Source organism: Bacillus rossius, chromosome 1 (genome assembly GCF_032445375.1).
Source record: "Bacillus rossius redtenbacheri isolate Brsri chromosome 1, Brsri_v3, whole genome shotgun sequence".
NCBI lineage: Eukaryota > Metazoa > Arthropoda > Insecta > Phasmatodea > Bacillidae > Bacillus > Bacillus rossius.
This window is the reverse complement of record NC_086330.1, coordinates 3,924,108-3,942,011: the sequence shown is the minus strand read 5'-3', so window position 1 is coordinate 3,942,011 and position 17,904 is coordinate 3,924,108. Positions and strand designations below refer to the sequence as shown.

The 17,904-nt window shown below is 33.3% G+C and overlaps 2 protein-coding genes across 3 annotated transcripts in view; both read left to right on the top strand.

Moving 5' to 3' along the window:
• Positions 1-315: 315 nt before the first annotated feature.
• Positions 316-12,936, top strand: LOC134531313 (small ribosomal subunit protein eS17). Of its 2 annotated transcripts, none has more exons than XM_063367008.1 (4): positions 316-485; positions 678-829; positions 11,809-11,980; positions 12,812-12,936. In XM_063367008.1, exons 1-4 carry the CDS (start codon positions 483-485, stop codon positions 12,878-12,880), a joined length of 396 nt encoding a protein of 131 aa, XP_063223078.1. In that variant the 5' UTR covers positions 316-482; the 3' UTR covers positions 12,881-12,936. The 2 variants fall into 2 exon arrangements, with proteins under 2 accessions (XP_063223078.1, XP_063223083.1); XM_063367013.1 differs by having other exon boundaries at positions 466-588.
• A 5-nt stretch (positions 12,937-12,941) lies between these two features.
• The window catches only part of LOC134531302 (ubiquitin carboxyl-terminal hydrolase 3-like), a 48,917-nt gene continuing 43,954 nt past the window's right edge, over positions 12,942-17,904 (top strand). Inside the window, exon 1 of the mRNA XM_063366999.1 lies at positions 12,942-17,887. Within this exon, the coding sequence (XP_063223069.1) occupies positions 17,809-17,887 (79 nt within the window). The 5' untranslated portion in view covers positions 12,942-17,808. The remainder of the gene's footprint in view (positions 17,888-17,904) is intronic.

Here is a 17,904-nt window from a genome sequence, read left to right as displayed (position 1 = left end):
TAAAACTATTTTTATAATGTAAACACAGGTACTTCAGCCAATGTTTTTGACATGTATTCATTATGCCACAACAATAAGTTAAGGAAAAGTTTGCTTCACCCAGTGTGCACGTAATCATGCAATCGTGGTCACTTCCCAACTAAAACTGTTCTGTGTCTAGACTAGATTTTTTTATAATTAAAGTTTTAAACTAATTGTTACAAAATTTTGAATTCAAATGTTTTAATTTCTCTTCGCTAATGTATTTGTGTTTTGAAAGTACTTTACAGTATATTTTTCAAGCAATCAATTTATTTATTACGTTGATATATTTATGTAAAGTTATAACTTTATGGCATTTATTCAAAGAATTATTTCAAATCATTATTAGTCACTCTATTTTATTGTAGTTGAATTAGAAAAAAGCTTGCTCTCTTATTTGTTATTATTGGGATGTCTTTGGACCACATGGGCTCTATTTCCGTGTAAAGAAATTGGGTAAAATGGTTAGTAGTTACGGGATTTTATAAATCTGTTTGAATCTTTCGTAATTTATCTACTTTGTCACTGTTAAAGGCGTTATTTAGTTTGTTTGATTATTCTTAAATGGTTTGACTTATGTTTTATTTTTAAATGTTTGAATGTTGTATTTGTAATTTAATGTTAGATGTGATCTGACAAGTACTTATTTATTTCAGGGGCGGGTACGTACTAAAACTGTGAAGAAAGCCGCTCGTGTGATAATTGAGAAGTACTACACTCGTCTGACCCTGGATTTCCACACCAACAAGAGAATATGTGAGGAGATTGCAATCATACCAAGTAAACCATTGAGGAACAAGATTGCTGGGTATGACATGGGATCTTTTTATTTAATGCACCTAATTATTTTATAGTTTGGTAATCGCAAGGTGTATGTTTCAGTAGTTCGTGTTGAACAGCAAGTAATCTACTGTTGAGTTTCTTTCTGACACTTCAGATTCTAAACAAGCTCACTATATAGCATGAAGCCTACTACAGTACCCTTATTTCAGTCATGCTTATTTCGTCTAGAGCTTTGTAGTATGCAATTTTGAATAGCAGCAGTAAATAATTCATAATTGTACTAATTTTAAATGGGTTTTTGTAGGGATGGGTCGGTTCTGTAATGTTTTTGGTTCCGGTTCCATTTTGGTTTTTGGAATTCGGTTGGGTTCTTCTCCGGTCCTGGTTCCTGTCTCATTGGTTGTGAGGATAATCAATCTTTAAGAAAAGAAAAAAAAATTTACTGTCTCATCGGTAGTATTTTATACAATGTTCGCATATAGCAAAATTCTCATCTGCATCAAGAACAAAATGTTCCCACACAGACGACATTACTGCAACGAAACAAACTCCTCATGCACAAAGCTGAAAATATTACTTCCTTTATTAATTTACGTGCCAATAACACAAATTATTTATCGCCTAAACCACGACAGTATCCAAAACAAAACGTCGAAGTTCTGGCTGTGTACCAACCTCCTGGTATTATTGGTGGCATGTGTTGCCAAATTATGGTAAAATAAGTATCATGTTAAAGTAACATCTAAAATGGTGTTAATTGTTTACTTCAATTTTCACATACATTTAAAACCATATGGTTTAATTCTGGAATGGTAAAATAACGTTTACCGTTTATAAGTTAAAACGTATGATAAGTTGTGTAATCCATGGCAAGTTGGTCACTATGTTCACAAAAACATGGCAGCGCAGCTTAGGCATATTACCGTAAATAAATGAAAATAATGACCAAAATGGGAATTTTGGAAAATTTTCAATTATCTGTATTGTGCTACTTTTACATACAGAATAAAGTTATCGCGGCAGTAAATATAATATAGAATATAGTTATGGCTGTGAATGCATCATTTTTCTAAAGCGCTTTGAGTCACGTAACTTTAAAAAACTGGTCTTTTCAGTACTCGAAAACAGTTCCGGTCCGGGTGCCTAGAACCGAGGAACGGAAGAACCGACCCGACTCATCCCTAATTTTTTGTCGTATGTTTTACTTCATTTAAGAGGGTGTTGTCATAGTTAAAATAGTTAAAATAATTTACCAGTAGTTGACCATTTTAAAGTGTGGGTTTGTTAGGTTATGTACATTGATTGGTTATGTTAGCTATTTTAAAAATGATTTATAATTGATGTTTGGTTAGGTTAGTGTAGTGACTGGTAAAAATTCCGGTAAATATTTACAATCGCGGTAGATGCCAAAAAAAATGCTAAAAATCCGAAAATACTTTTATTCTATTCTCTTTCACTTCCTCTTTTCAAATCAACCGGCGGAGATAATAAATTCCAAATATTTTAGAAGATATCGAATTTTTTAATTTCATGATATGTAGAGTCGCGGTAGATGCCAAAAAAAATGTAAAAAATCCTAAAATACCTTTATCATATGCTCTTCAACTTCCTCTTTTCATTAAAAGCGGCGGAGATAAGAAATTCCAAATACTTTAGGAGATATCAAATTTTTTTAATTTTGCAATACAAGACCTGTGGAACCATTTGAGCGGCGCCATTTTTGTTATTTTGCAGTGTGTTCGTGAATACGTGAATCGTGAATGCGTAATTAATAAAATGGTTGATTAGGTCAGGTCAGTTACATTATTAATACTTTCAAACTAAGCCGACATTAAAAATTATTTTGTGAATTAATTTTAATGGATGTTTAGTTTTAAAATATTTATAATGTAACTGACCTGACCAAACAAACCCGGACAGAGGGTGAACAGTAAACTAAAATGGTCGATTAGGTCAGGTCAGTTACATTACAAATACTTTCAAACTAAGGTGATATTAAAAATAATGTGAATTAATTTTAATTATTCTTTAGTTTTAAATTATTTATAATGTAACTGACCTTACATAACAAACCCGTAACAAAGGATGTACAGTAACAACTCACGTAAATTTTTTTGTTACTTATTACTTGCGCAACAATACCAAAATAACAAATAAGACTTTAAAATTAGAAACGTTAAAAACTCACGTAAGTTGGAGGCGGTAATTAAACACCGTTTTAAACAATAATTGAACTAAATAATCACGTATTAGTTCATTTGAATTCTGGCCTATCACGAACAATCACGTGACATCATTATCCAATAAAAAAAATAGATACTCGTACGTAAACAAGAAACAATGGTGCACGCACGCCACAGGAATGCGCTGGTTTTGTGCTGAAATTTAAAAATTCGATATCTCCTAAAGTATTTGGAATTTCGAATCTCCGCCGCTTTTAATGAAAATAGGAAGTTGAAGAGCATATAATAAAGGTATTTTCAGATGTTTAGCATTTTTTTTGGCATATACCGCGACTCTACATATGATGAAATTAAAAAATTCGATATCTCCTAAAGTATTTGGAATTTCTTACCTCCGCCGGTTGTTTTGAAAAGAGGAAGTGAAGGGGCACAGAATAAAAGTATTTTCAGATTTTTAGCATTTTTTTTGGCATCTACCGCGATTGTAAATATTTACCAAAATTCCATATGTATCTAAGGTTATCTCTTGATCCTGATGGCATGATCCTGTTCATTATTATCCTGTGGTACATGATGCTTGCAGTTATAATTTAGTATGTCAAAAGATCCTGCAACAACCATGGTTGCTACAGGACTAGAAAACCGGGAAATGTCGGAAATTAAAATGGTCAGGGAATTCCGGGAAATGTCAGGGAAAATTCTACGAATTCTGGAAATTTTAAAGTTGCTTATAATTCAAACAAAGCTTTGTTTTGATGCGCTCGTACCGCTACCGAACGACTCCACTAAAAGCCTGCTGCTTAAGGCACACGGCAACTGCAACTTTTTTTTTACTTGGTCTACGATTGTCCGTTGCAATAGGCTGTTACAACCACCCACCATAACTTCTGGCCAATCCAGGCACTCGTTTGTTCACTAGCGAACCCGGCCTTCATTTGTTCGTGTTTTGATCCTTTTTAATTTGCCCTTGAGACTTTGTGTTTTGTTCCGTTCCATGCAGTGAACTACAGAACGGGCATGGCGTCGTTTATCTTTTGAAGGCTATTTTCACGTGGAATAAGATGAGTACAAAGCTTATTACGTGAATTTAAAGGTGTTTCAGGTGAAGTTAGTTTTTGATGCGATCATAAGAAAATAAAGTGCATTTTGATAAAGAAGCAATACCAATTCTCATTTGGAAAACTACCAAGCTGATACGAAAACACGTGGCTTTTGTGTGCGGTTATGTTTTTGCATTTTTTCTAACTATTTTTTTAATTACTTTTTTTTTTCCAACCGTTATAATCCGTGAGTTCTGTTGCGTGACACTTACATTGTGTATAAAAAAATATGCATAAATGAACATGTTTTTCCTCAGAATCATTAGTTAACATTGTAAGAATGTAAGAGTATTGCATGTTGTAATGCTGCTATTGTAATTCTCTAAGTAGGCCCGTTATATTGCTAGGTGTGAATTCGTAATAGTTTTTGTATTTGTGTAGTAATATTTTTTTAAGAATTCATAAACAATAATTTTTTAACCTAACCTGAAAATATTATGTACTTTTTTTTTAGCTTAGAGATGTCGAAGAAAACTACTTTTAAGGAGAATTGGCTCAAGGATTCACAGTTTCAGCATATCAAACCCTCTGCTATAAACATAAATTCTGCGTACTGCACTTTGTGCTACAAAAGTATTCAACTCAGCAATATGGGCCGAAGAGCTCTCACCAGCCATGTCGAAGGAAAAAAACACATTCGTAATTCTGCCGTCAAAATAACACAATAAAAAAAACCTTATTTTACCTCATGTTGAAATTTTTATATTACATTTAATCATATGCACGTTGATATATGGTATGTACTTCATATGAAAGTCAGGGAATTTTTCTCTTAAATTTCTGGAAAACAGGGAATTATAAGATTCTATTACTGTAGCAACCATGAACAACATAAACTTGTGGTATAACAATAATTTATGTTCAGTTGAATTAAAAGAAAAACCTATTTTGGTAAATATGTAGTGTACGGATTATCATCAAAATTTTTTTTTTAAAAATCTGAAATAACTTTTATTATATGCTCTGTTCGTCCTCTTTTCAAAACAGCCTGCGGAGATAAGAAATTCCAATTACTTTTGGAGATATAGCCGTTTTTATTTTGCAATAAAAGACCTATGTAATTATTCGACCGTCACAATTTTATATTTTGCCGTGTGTGCGTGAATGCCTAAATAACAGAAATTTTCCATTAGGTAAGGTTAGTTACATTATAAATACTTCAAAATGAACGGAAATTAAAAATAATTACAATTAATTTTACTTGTATAGTTTTAAGAATTTATAATGTAACTGACCTGACCTAACAAAATGGGACAAACGTAGATTAGGTCAGGTCAGCTACATTATAAATACTTTGAAACTGAACGGACATTAAAAATTATAAAATTAATTTTAATGGTTGTTTAGTTTTATAGTATTTATAATGTAGCTGACCTAACCTAACAAACCGGAACAAAGGATAACAGTAGGAACGAACGTAATTTTTTTTACGCGCAACAATATCGAAATAACAAAGCGTAAAAATTTGAAACGTTAAAAACTCACCTAAATATATAAATCATCACCTATCGGTTCATTTGAATATTGGCCTATCACGAACTATCACGTGACAACATTATCCAATAAAAAACAATTGATACTAGTAAACAAAAAACAAGTATTTATAATGTAGCTGACCTGACCTAACAAACCGGGACAAAGGATGAACAGTAGGAACTCACATAATTTTCTTTTTACTTATTACTTGCGCAACAAATAAAACATTAAAATTTGAAACGTTAAAAACTCACCTAATTTAGAGGTGGGTACAATTCCTTTGCCATTAGTAGAAAATGATGTAGTCGTTCACCTACGTCGCGAAAAAAAAAGAAAAGAAAGTCATACTCGTAAACAAGCAACAATGGTGAATGCCGCAAGAGTGCTCAGGGTGAAAATTAAAAAATTCGATATCTCCTAAAGTATTTGGAATTTCTTATCTCCGGCGGGTTTAATGAAAAGAGGAAGTTAAAGAGCAAAGAATAAAAGTATTTTTGGAATTAAAAAATTTTTTTTTAACAAATATTGCCCAAATATGAAAATTAAAAAATTCGATATCTCCTAAAGTATTTGGAGTTTCTTATCTCCGCAGGCTGTAATGAAAAGAGGACGTAAAAGAGCATATAATGAAAGTTATTTCAGATTTTTAAAAAAAATTTTGACGATAATCCGTACACTACATATTTACCCCTATTTTGTATTCAATTTAAGATCATAATTATCTATGACAAGTTTTTATGTGCAGGATCTTTCGATGTACTAAATTAAAACAGAAAGCATCCTGTACCACAGGATAAATATTTTCAGGATCATGCCATTAGGATCAAGAGATATACTTGGATATGTGATACAATACAATTACCAGTTAATGTAACTTAACTGTCAACTATTTTAAAGTTGTCTAAATATATAACTAACCTAACCACATCTTAAAGTGGTATAACTTCATCTTAGTAAGAAATTAAGATTCGTAAAGTTCACTAACAGTGTTTTCAAATACTCATCTCTAAATTCCGTTTGATGTAAAAATGAAATGCAAAGTATTGGGCATCTTTCTACTTCTTGCATCTCGACATACTTATTTGCCTTCCATATTGGAAGTGGTGTTCAGAAAACGTTTATAAGGCTTAGATGTTATGTACTTAGAAGGATGTGATGTTTGTTTTTATTTTACACATGATAACTTTTCACACGGTAAAAGAAATATTTGCAGTGAGAGATGTGAAGGATCTAAGGGACCAAAGGGAAAGGTTCAAGGACAGGGGAGAACCTCTTGCTATCCAATTTCAAGTGTAAATCTAAAGCCAAGTTTTCATTAAAAACATGAATCTTCATAAGACGCCCGGGGAAAAATTTGTTTCCTACTGTTTTACATGTACAAATTGAATGGTTGGTGAGGTCTTGCAACTTCCATGATTTATTATTAGTGACGGTGACTTCCTTGCGTTGGTTGTGTTTAGTTACATGAATAGTATTTAAAAATGGCCTAGGACAATGATTCGTAAACATGTCGGGAAGTAAAACAAAGCATTTTGGAATTTTATTTGGTAATTATGTAGTTGGGCGGTATATGCGGAAACAAAATGTTAAAAATCCGAAAATCTTTTATTCTATGCTCTTTAACTTCCTCTTTTCATTAAACCCGGCGGAGATAAGAAATTCCAAATACTTTAGAAGATATTGCCGTTCTTATTTTGCAATACAAGACCTGTGTAATCATTCGACCGCCACCATTTTTGTATTTTGCCGTGTGTTCGTGAATGCCTAATTAATTAAAATGGTTGATTAGGTCAGGTCAGTTACATTATAAATACTTTCAAACTAAGTAGACATTAAAAATAATGTGAATTAATTTTAATGGTTGTTTAGTTTTAAAGTATTAATAATGTAACTGACCTGACCTAACAAACCAAGACAAAGGATGAACAGTAGGAACTCACATATTTTTTTTTTACCTATTACTTGCGCAACAATATCCAAATAACAAATAAAACATTAAAATTTGAAACTTTAAAAACTCACCTAAGTTAGAGGCGGGTACAATTCCTTTGCCATTAGTAGATAATGATGTAGTCATTCTCCTATGTCGCGAAAAAAAAATTGATACTCGTAAACAAAAAACAATTGTGAATTGCCGCATGAATGCACAGTTATTGTGATGGAAATTAAAAAATTCTATATTTCCTAAAGTATTGGGAATTTCTTATCTCCGCTGGGTTTAATGAAAAGAGGAAGTTAAAGAGCATAGAATAACAGTATTTTCGGAATTTAAATTTTTTTTTTTAACAAATTTCGCCCAACTATGAAAATTAAAAAAGTTGATGTCTCCTAAAGTATTTGGAATTTCTTATCTCCGCTGGGTTTAATGAAAAGAGGAAGTTAAAGAGCATATTATAAAATTATTTTCATATTTTTAACATTTTTTTTCGCAAATACCGCCCAACTACATATTTACCTTTTATTTAATATTTGTTTTTTTGGAAAAGAGGCTTTCCTTCTGAATTACTATTTTTTCTGATGATTCTGTAAGAAGGGTATTGCAATACTTAATGTAAGTTAGTGGCAGTTGCCTGGTTAACAGTTGGTTATGTTGCGTTTGCTGCATTTTAAAATATTGTAAAATTGTTTTTATAGTTGGTTGGGCTAGCTACATTATTAGACTGTAAAATAAGTGCTAACGGGTGGTTTAAAAGGACCTATTTTAAATAAAGCTACTTTGGGAGTTGTCTTGTTTATGATCCCACAACATACTGATGGCGTCGCTTTCATCATTACCACCCTTACATTCTTACGGGAGAATATCAGGAATGTGGGGGTTTTTGGGCGGTAAACAGTAATCTGCTTTTTGGTATCGTAAACTAGGCTATATTCCGGCCCCCCTTCCCGCTGTATCTATTTTGCAATACCGATATTTATCAGCAAAATGTTGTTTGTAGATGTTATAACTTAAGGTGGTATCGGGAAATATAACACAGTGCTCTATTTATTACAAAAGTTCATGATTTTGAAAAATAAAAGTTGCAAAAAAGTCTAAACTTTTGAGGACTAAATTACTGGTATCGCAAAATGGACTAGACTGGGTGGGAGTGAAGTCTACTTCTCGATACTAAGAAATTTTTATCTCAAAATTTCTCTTATTTCACATAATGAAATTCCAGAATCTAAAACCAAACTACACCGGTTAGATTTTCGTTCTTCATTATGACACCCTAAACCCATAATATACTACAATGAAATATGCTAAAATACTGCACTACCTCTTCCCTCGCCGTGACCCACATTTTCTCCCGCTTATACTGTTAGAATGTAACATACCAATAGCGTAACCAACTTTATCACATGTTACACTGTCCCATCCAGTTTGTATATTTAAGTATTTATAATTTTTCTGACCAAGTCGAATCAATCATTAATTTCATTTTCATTACCTGCACGAGTGCTAGGCCAACATATTAACTATCACATATTCCTTAAACTAACACCACCTTCAAACATATAGTTGACTGTACAATACATATCAGACTTGCCACTTTTTGGGCGTATTTTAGTTTCCACTTTTCCTCTTCAAACCAATTTCAATGTTCATTAACAATTTACTCGTACTTGCCGACTTTTCTTATATATTTCAAAATCTTCCATTAATCAAACAAATTTTACACACCTCACAATTGCACACTTTTAAAATTCACAATAACCACTTCCCTTTATTGGCTTTATGGCAATAAACATTTATTTTTATTATTGCTGTTGTAGATAATAATTTTCCGCTCTGCTATTAAATTTATTCCATTCCTCTAAAGACTAATTGTAGCTTTCCTGTCCGCTACATTCACAAGTACATATTCTTTCTCTACACTGTATCATTACTTTAATTCTAGCACTTCTCTTGTTCCTTCTACGCTCATTATCACATATCCTTTAATTTCAATTTTATTTTCCTTTTCATAATAATTTAGAGACATATTAATAACTTTATTAGAACAAGCAGTCAAACCTCGAACATTTAGAAGTATCTAATGATTATTTGTGAAACATCTCGTAACATTTTTCCAGTATTTAGAAGGTAAGTTCATCTGAATGACAGCTTGGTTTATTTCCAAAGTTCCATTTTTTTTAATTTTCATATTAATGTTGGAACTGTTGAGTTATTGCTGTGTTTCTTGAAGGATTTGAGTCTCGTTGATTTCTTCGACAACTACAGCAAGAATAGAAATGTTATTATATAATAACTGTTTCACACTTGTTATACATCTTTTACTATTAGGATCACATTATAGGGCATCAATAATAAGTAATAGATTGGCCAGTACTTTCCTATATAAATAAATAAGTTAGCATGTACATCTGCCCCTCGAAGTGACACTTTGATTTTCGCGGTTTTGAGGTAAGCAACGCTAATGAAGTACAGTATGATGTGAAGTATTGCGGTCGTAGATTCGAACTAGCACTATTTTCATTTACATGAATTTTTGTTTCCAAGCTTGCACAATAGGTATGATGCTTGTGCAGCATTAAATACAATACAATGAATTAGTGTGGCGAATAAAACAATATTTGCCTTTCTTTAATAGCTATTTGCTTACTTCATTGCATAATGACTTAGCCCATGTAACATCGTTCAGGGCTTTATGTTATGCAGAAATATATCTGGTGAGAAAAGCAAAGCTTTCAGGGTTGTTACCTCGTGCCTAACAGCTTGTACTAGTGGCAAATTATGGCAAATACATATTTTGTTAACAAGTTAGAAGTTACATTAATGGCTTAAATAATCTTTCTAATAATAAAAAGTTTTTAAGTTTATGCTTTTATTTTTAAATTTTATCTGAGCTGAAATATATGTCTTATTGAAACATTATTGTTTTGTAACTCGGAAATATTATTAGCATCTACTCTGGAAGCCCTGTTATTTAAATTGTGTTAACAGTAATGTTAATTTTTGTACATTAATTTTAGGTTGTTTAAATGTATGTTATTTAAATGATTTTGAGATGTATTTAGATTTAGTACTTTGGATTCATTTTAATGGTGGTCTTAGTTAAAATGGTAGTCAGTAAGCACACTTACCTAGTTGGAAAACTAATTATTTTGATTAACATACTCTCTTATTGGAAACCGTATACGATAAGGGCTGTTTTGATTGGCGCTATGTTTTCCTGGAATGAAGTAGGGTGTTGCTTTGAGGGGCATTAACACTCATCTACTTTCATCACACTTTTTTTGTTTCTAAATTTTTTTATTGATCTGTAGTCTCGTTCACTGTTGCCTGCCAACTTATTCCATCATTTATAAAAATCAGTTTCTTGTATCTGGTGTAGTATTCTCAATTTTTGAGATTTCTCAGTCGGTTTTACTGAAAGTGTCCTTGACTAACTGCCAAACTACATCTATTTTTCTTGGTAGGACTGTAAGGAAGAAATGACAATTTTCTTAAGAGCTCCGCCTACCAGGGCACACGTACGGTGCACAGAGCTTCAGGGAAAACAACTCGATTTCAAAACTACTCAAGATGTTTACGAAAAGCATTTAAGAGTTCGCTGAGGGCCGATTTGTACTTTTAATTTCGGATTAAGTTTTTAAACTGTATTTTTAGAAGAGTTAATATTGCTAAAACGCATGTTTTCAGAGTAAAACAACCAGTAAAGATTCTTGTTTAACTGCAATGCCACTGGCTACTTCAAGAAATGGTTTGAATTTCTTTCAGTAAATATTAATTAAAATTACCTGGCATTTCAAAATTGTGGCGTTGCAGTTAAACCTAAAAATTTTCAGTTATGCAATAAATTTAATTTTCCTTATTTGTACAACCCAAAAATGTTAAAAATGTAACTTAGGCAGCTAATTATGCAAACAGTATGCGCTATATATATTTTCAATTTCGTGAAAGTTAGACAATTGAAAAAGTCTAAAATTTGATCAGTGATTAATATAAATATAAAATCCTGACCTGAAATGGGAGGCACCCCCTTAAGGGACTTGCATTACACCTTTATCTTTATTTCTTCGTCATATAATGTTACGGTCACCGCTCAGATCTCACAGTTGTCCTGTGACGACGAGAAGACTGCGTGCCAGTCCAGAGGAGACACTGAGCGTCGCGCTTATCATCCCGCCTCGCATGCATACACCCTGACGAGGCGAACCCCTCGACCACAGTTCTCAGCGTGCTTGTACTTCTGTAGGAGCCTGAAGTCTGTCCCGGTGGTTGTTGCGCGTGTGTTGCGACTGGTGCGAGGGCGTGTCGGCAGGTTCGTGACCCACCTGATGAAGCGGCTGCGCCACTCGCAGGTGCGCGGCATCTCCATCAAGCTGCAGGAGGAGGAGCGCGAGCGCCGCGACAACTACGTGCCCGAGGTGTCGGCCCTGGAGCACGACATCATCGAGGTGGACGCAGAGACCAAGGAGATGCTCAAGATGCTGGTGAGCCGTCGTGTCGCTTTCTCACTTGTCCGAATTTGAAAGGGAAATACAGTAGAATCCCGCTGATGCGACCCCTCACGGTTTCCGGAAAAACGGACTTATAAACGGAATGGTCGCAATAGAGAATTTGGGCCGATTTTTACCCCCCCCCCCCCCCCCTCCTTAAAATTTAAAATATATTGGCTGTCAGGTCTCGCCCTCTTCACCTTCTTTATCTTATCTCTCACGCACACTTGAAGCACCTAATACGTCCTCGGTCATACCGGTATTGGCTAGCGTGGACAGTCTAGAGGGGTGGTATCTATTTTTAGCCGTCTTTTGTATGCCTGCCTGCTTACAGTACAGATCTCGCCAAGATAAACGTGAACACATAGCGCCCAACAAAGTGTAACTGACTTGTTTTTCAGCCGATTTTACTCAAATTTTCGACTTTCTCTGCTCAAATTTTTCACGGTTTCTCAAAAAACTGTTGTATAAACGGAATGGACGCATCAGAGGGGGGTCGCATCGGCGGGATTCTACTGTATCATGCTCTGCTACGATGCTGTCCTTTTAGACCATGTGGTGTTTTAGTGCATAGTTATAAACACTGTTAAATAGCTTTCACAAGTTTTTTTTAACTAATACAGCTATAGATTATTTTAAAGAATTCTTCAGGGAAATTTGTAATCTTGGTCGTGGAGAAGCAAGACAATTTTTTCTACAAATTTGCGTGGGTACTCTGTAATTGGTGGTATTGTAGAATAAAATTCAAATGAAGCTGTCACGAGGAGTAAAAGGAAAGTGTGAACCCGGCTGAAAGCGGAGTGTGACGGAGGTGCGTTGTTCCAGGACTTCAACAACATCAGCGGTCTGCAGCTGCTGCAGCCCACCACGCAGTCGTTCGGCCGGCGACCTTGAGGCTGGGGCCCGCCTGTACCTTGTCGCCTCGCTTTTCAATAAACTCTATAAACTGACTCCCTTGTTGTGTTTTCTATATCTACTCATACTGTACTAGTATCTAGTGCTATCACAATGTGTATTTATTATAATTCTAGGTAAATTTAATCAAAAACAGATGGGGGTTTGTCTGTAAAGTCTGTTTACGGACAATAATTTTACGTGATAATGTCATAAGAAAACATTGATGAAAAATTGCATACTTTTTAATCTTCAAATATTATTTACAGTTTTTGCAAATTTAATTTAAATAATTTGTTTAAATATAATCACGAACAATTAGTTATAGAAATAAACTGAAATCAAATCAATGTCAATAAATTGTTAATTTGAAATGATGAAATTGGACAAATCAAATTTTTTAAATTGCTGCTTTGAAAAACCCCCCCTTTAAACCTGTTTGATATTATAGAAGATTTTCTCGCGCGGTGGTTGGCCGGTTCTTTCACGCTCGGCTGAGGCAGAACGTGACAATTTTTAGTGCGTGCAGCCGGCGTTCATTAATTTATAAGATGTTATGTCAAAAAAATTTTTGAATTACATTTTTTTTGTATATTTTGCTTATTTATTATAAAAAAGGTGAGTTTTTCAACAAAAATTATGGTTCAAATGTTTCTTTATAATAATCACTGAAATATAGACTGGTTTCAAGTTTGTAGTTAATGATTGAAAGTATTTAAAGTGAGAAGTCTAATTATAAAGAGATGTGTTAAATAATTATGGAAAATTTTCATTTTGTTTTTAAATATAGTATGACTATCAAATTATGAGTTAAAGTTCAATTTAATACCAGAGCAAATTTAGAGAAATAATTTTTTTTTATCATACCTAATTTTTATGACAGTAAATGAACATTTTGAGGGTTTGGTTATAACATGAGATCCTATAAAGTTCAACTTTAAATATAAATTTCTTTTGTAACTTTACATTTTTTTTCATTTCTTCACTGCATTTGTATTGATTATGTGTAGCTTTATATACTGCAGGCTATACTGGGGTGCTGTTGTATTAGCTTATGTTTTTTATTATTTGAACCCCTTTGCAGCACTTGTGAAGAATCAGCTTACAAGTAAGTTCAGCTTAGAAGCATTTGTAATTGTCTAATGAGTGATTTTTGAGAGGTGAGACATTAGTGGGTTAAATCTAAACCCTCAAAACATCACGAAATGTTTGATATTAGAGGAAAAAGATTCAATATAAAGTAAGGTAAATTCATTCACTAACCCTGGTATAGTCTACTTGGCTATTTTTTTACTTTGGAAAAAAACTTAAATAAATTATGTTATTAAGTACAGTGCTTTCAAAAAGTTATGTTGCAGGGAACATGTGGAAAAATAGTGCTTAAATTTTGTAAATATGAATATAAAATTTTATGTTTCCTTGGTTTTAAAGAATTTATTTTTTAAATTTTAGTTGGACTAAGTTCTATATTTGAACCATAGTTATTTTTGTGAATTGTTTATTACATTAGCACCTTTAATTCTCCAATTGAGAAAAAAAAATTGCTATGTACATCTATGTTGCCAAAGAAAAGGCCAGTTCAGTAGATAACATTTTGTGTGTGTTCTGTTTTTGCTGAAGCAAAGTATTTTTGAACATGATATAACTAAAATCTGCATTTAAAATTCCAGTTAAACCCCGACTTTCTTTGAATTATTCTCGCGATGGGAAATGCTGATTTGAAACAATTTCATGGACATGCATCATTGATACAGTACGCTGCATGTCGTAGGTAAACCTTGCACTTTTGCTGTGACATGCAGTGTAATCCAGAAATGGTATGACATGAAATTGTTTTAAATAAATTAAAACCTTTGTGAGGCCCCACACTACCAGTTTTGGTGCTGCTTAATTTAGACCGAACAGTCTGAACTGACATTTTGGACTGAACTTCCCCACATGTGACCAGTCTTGTAGTTGCTGTTGGATGTATCGTTTCATCATGGTAAATGGAAGAAACTTCGAATGTTGCAGACAAAATAGCAAAGCAACCAAAGAGGGTAAACAAAGATATCTCCCATGACACTGCTAATAGACCGATTGTTTGATCTGATGAGATGCTGTTGACTGTTTCCACACACAGAAGTTTGGACTGAGGGTTTCTCAAGGCCACAGTCTGATTCGGTGGAAAGCCATCAGAAGTCCTGACTGTCAGTACGGACTGGTGGGGTGTGTTGGGACCTTTAAAAATATCCCAGTTGAGAAAAGTTGCTGCATGATAAATTAAAAGAATATTTATAGCACCCGCCTATAGGAATAAATACATCCTTTTAATAAGTCTCAAATTTCAAATACCTTTTGAGAAACTTTTTAACGGGGTTTTACTTTACGTAATTTGTAATAAGCTGGTTTGGAACCCATTTAATCAGAGTTAAAATTAATCTGCAAGCTTTTGTGTGTTGCGTAATCATTTTGACATTTATGTAAATATTGGTGATGAACCCGGGAAATATTTCTGATTTAATGTATTTGCGTACATATCTTAGTGAAGACTGTATTACAGCATTAGTTTAGTTGGGGATGTCAAAAGGATGCCATTTTTGTAATTTGGATTATTTTTTTTAGATACTGCCTATATTTCATGATTTAAAATTAGTTTTGAAGTTATTTGTTTTTACTTTTTGGTTTTGTGTGGTGGTTTGCTTTTTATCGCAGTTCATTCAACTTTTCTCCAATCATCAGATGCACTATGTACATATTAGCATAGTGAAAAATTCATAGGAATTTTCTTAAAATAATAAATTTATTAAGTATTTGTTGGTCAGTTAGCCGGAAAGATCTTTACTGATACTTAAACAAATTTATATTGACAGCTAAATGTGAAACAGATGTTACACACGGTTATATTAGTTAAGAGAAAAAAAAGTGTTCCAGTAAAATAATATATCTTGGTAAATGATATATATTTTTAGCTATAATTTAAAAAAAAAAAATTAAGTTTTGTTCATGAAGATAAAGTTTCCTTTGTGGTATCCATTCTAAAAGAAATAAAAAATTTTGAATTATGTTACATGTTAAATTATTGATGGGGGATGCTGTCGTGGAAAAATTTTACAGTGAGAAACTTAGATTACGTGTCCCTATGGAGATGACTATATGCATCAGAGGCTGCCTCATATACCATCTGCTCTACGTATGTATTGGTTGACTTGTGCTCAAATATATTTTTATTTTGTTTTTACTTAGTAGGGAAATCTTGAAACAAAATTATGGCTGCTACAGATCTAGTTTTGTTTTTATTATGTGAATTTCTACATCTGAAGTTGAAGACTGATGTTCTGGCAAGAACAAGTTTATTTTGAACAAAATTTTTGTGACTACATTAATTTGTGTTGTGGGTTAAGCACCTAGGAAATGGAATGTGACAAGTATGTAATAAAAAGGGTAGGGGGTGTTTGTATTTGGGCATACTGTATGTAGTATGAAGCTTGTTATTAATAATGCAGTTCTCGGAGTTGGAGTGCAGTAAGAGCTAGCTTATACGTAACAAACTTGCTGAGGTTTGAGAAAGAAAACTGCAAAATGCTGGAAACAGGAATTATGTATGAGCTATACACCTATGAATTTAGTTACTTTCAACAAATATGTTTGATGTAATTTTAATGCTGACCTATAATTTGGCTTTAGTAAGTGAATTTGAGTCTGGGCTGTTATTTATACTTGCTACTTTGAAGTTTAACACAAAGGCTAAGCATGGTATTTTATATTCACTTTGAAATACAGATTTTTACTCTACATACCGTACTTCAGGCAATAAATTAAAATATGGTTGTATTAAATAGGTAACCCTTTTTGATAGAAAAAAAAAACATTTGTTAACCCATGATCATGTGTTGTAATTTGATCACTTACTGGGTAGGGCATAAATAAGAGGTAATAAAAAATACATTAAAAAATATAAACATTTCTCTTTGAAATGAAATTTTTAATACTGAAATATCCTTAAATTTTGTATTATAATCAACCTGGTTGACTTAGAACACAAGTAAAAGTTCAAGTAATTCAGTTTTCATCTCCCCTCTGGGGCTCAAAATTAACCAAACATTAGTTAGGCGTGTTTAAAAAATGTAAAATATATTTTTTTTGTTGTGAATTAATCTTATTCACAGGCTTATACTACATTTTTAAGTTCTATAGTTTTACAAAGGGCATGAGTAAGAAATTTTTTTTTTCTCGCAACAAGTTAGGAGAAAGTTGTTTTTCGTTTTTCCTTATAGCAAACGTACAGTGACCAAGGTCTGCTGCTGCAATAAAACATTTTCAATAATTTGGGTTTCTGATGGCCAGAGGCCAATAGTCATGAATTTATTAAAAAAATAATAATAGACTACTTTAAAAATTGCTCTAATAACTTCAAAGCCCGATTTAATGTTCATTTATTGCGTCGTCTACGTGAAAATGTATTAATATTCAGATTAGAAATGCTCGCATCCACAAAAGGAGAGCGATAATTACAACGGGTTACTGCAGTCCAAAAAACAAGTTAATGGCGATTATAATTATTTCTCCTTGTTGCGAATATAAATGTCGGTTGCATATTTAACAAACATTTTTCAAACTGGAGTCTTAAATATTTTTAACACGCGGAAACAACGACCGCCGTGAGAACATTCGCCAGTTTCCAATGACAGTTTCGCCTCGTCCATATGATCTGTCTGCGCGGAGCGCGGAGGGATACATTCGTCGTGTCTTGGCAGCACAGTCGCCCGTGGTTCGCTCCATGGTGGTAAGAAGTGCTTGTGTTTTGAAGATGTGGTTCTTGGTCGAGTATCGAATGTTGAACTGGTTTCGGTAGGAGCGGATGTGTTTTTGCGTTGTGGAACGTTTTGCGTTTACCTTCCAATGGAACTAGATTTTTCGTGAAATATTAACACTTTTTGTGTCGAAGAATGGAATGTCCTCACCTTTCGGATAGTATAAAAATCCAAATTATTCAAGAAAAAATCACAAAGAACTGGCAATGTGCAGGTAAGAATGGATCCTAT

Coding starts and splice junctions, on each gene's coding strand:
- LOC134531313 (XM_063367008.1), top strand. Junction 830..11,808: donor TTGAGGAACAAGATTGCTGG/GTATGACATGGG, acceptor GCGTGTCGGCAG/GTTCGTGACCCACCTGATGA. Junction 11,981..12,811: donor AGGAGATGCTCAAGATGCTG/GTGAGCCGTCGT, acceptor GCGTTGTTCCAG/GACTTCAACAACATCAGCGG.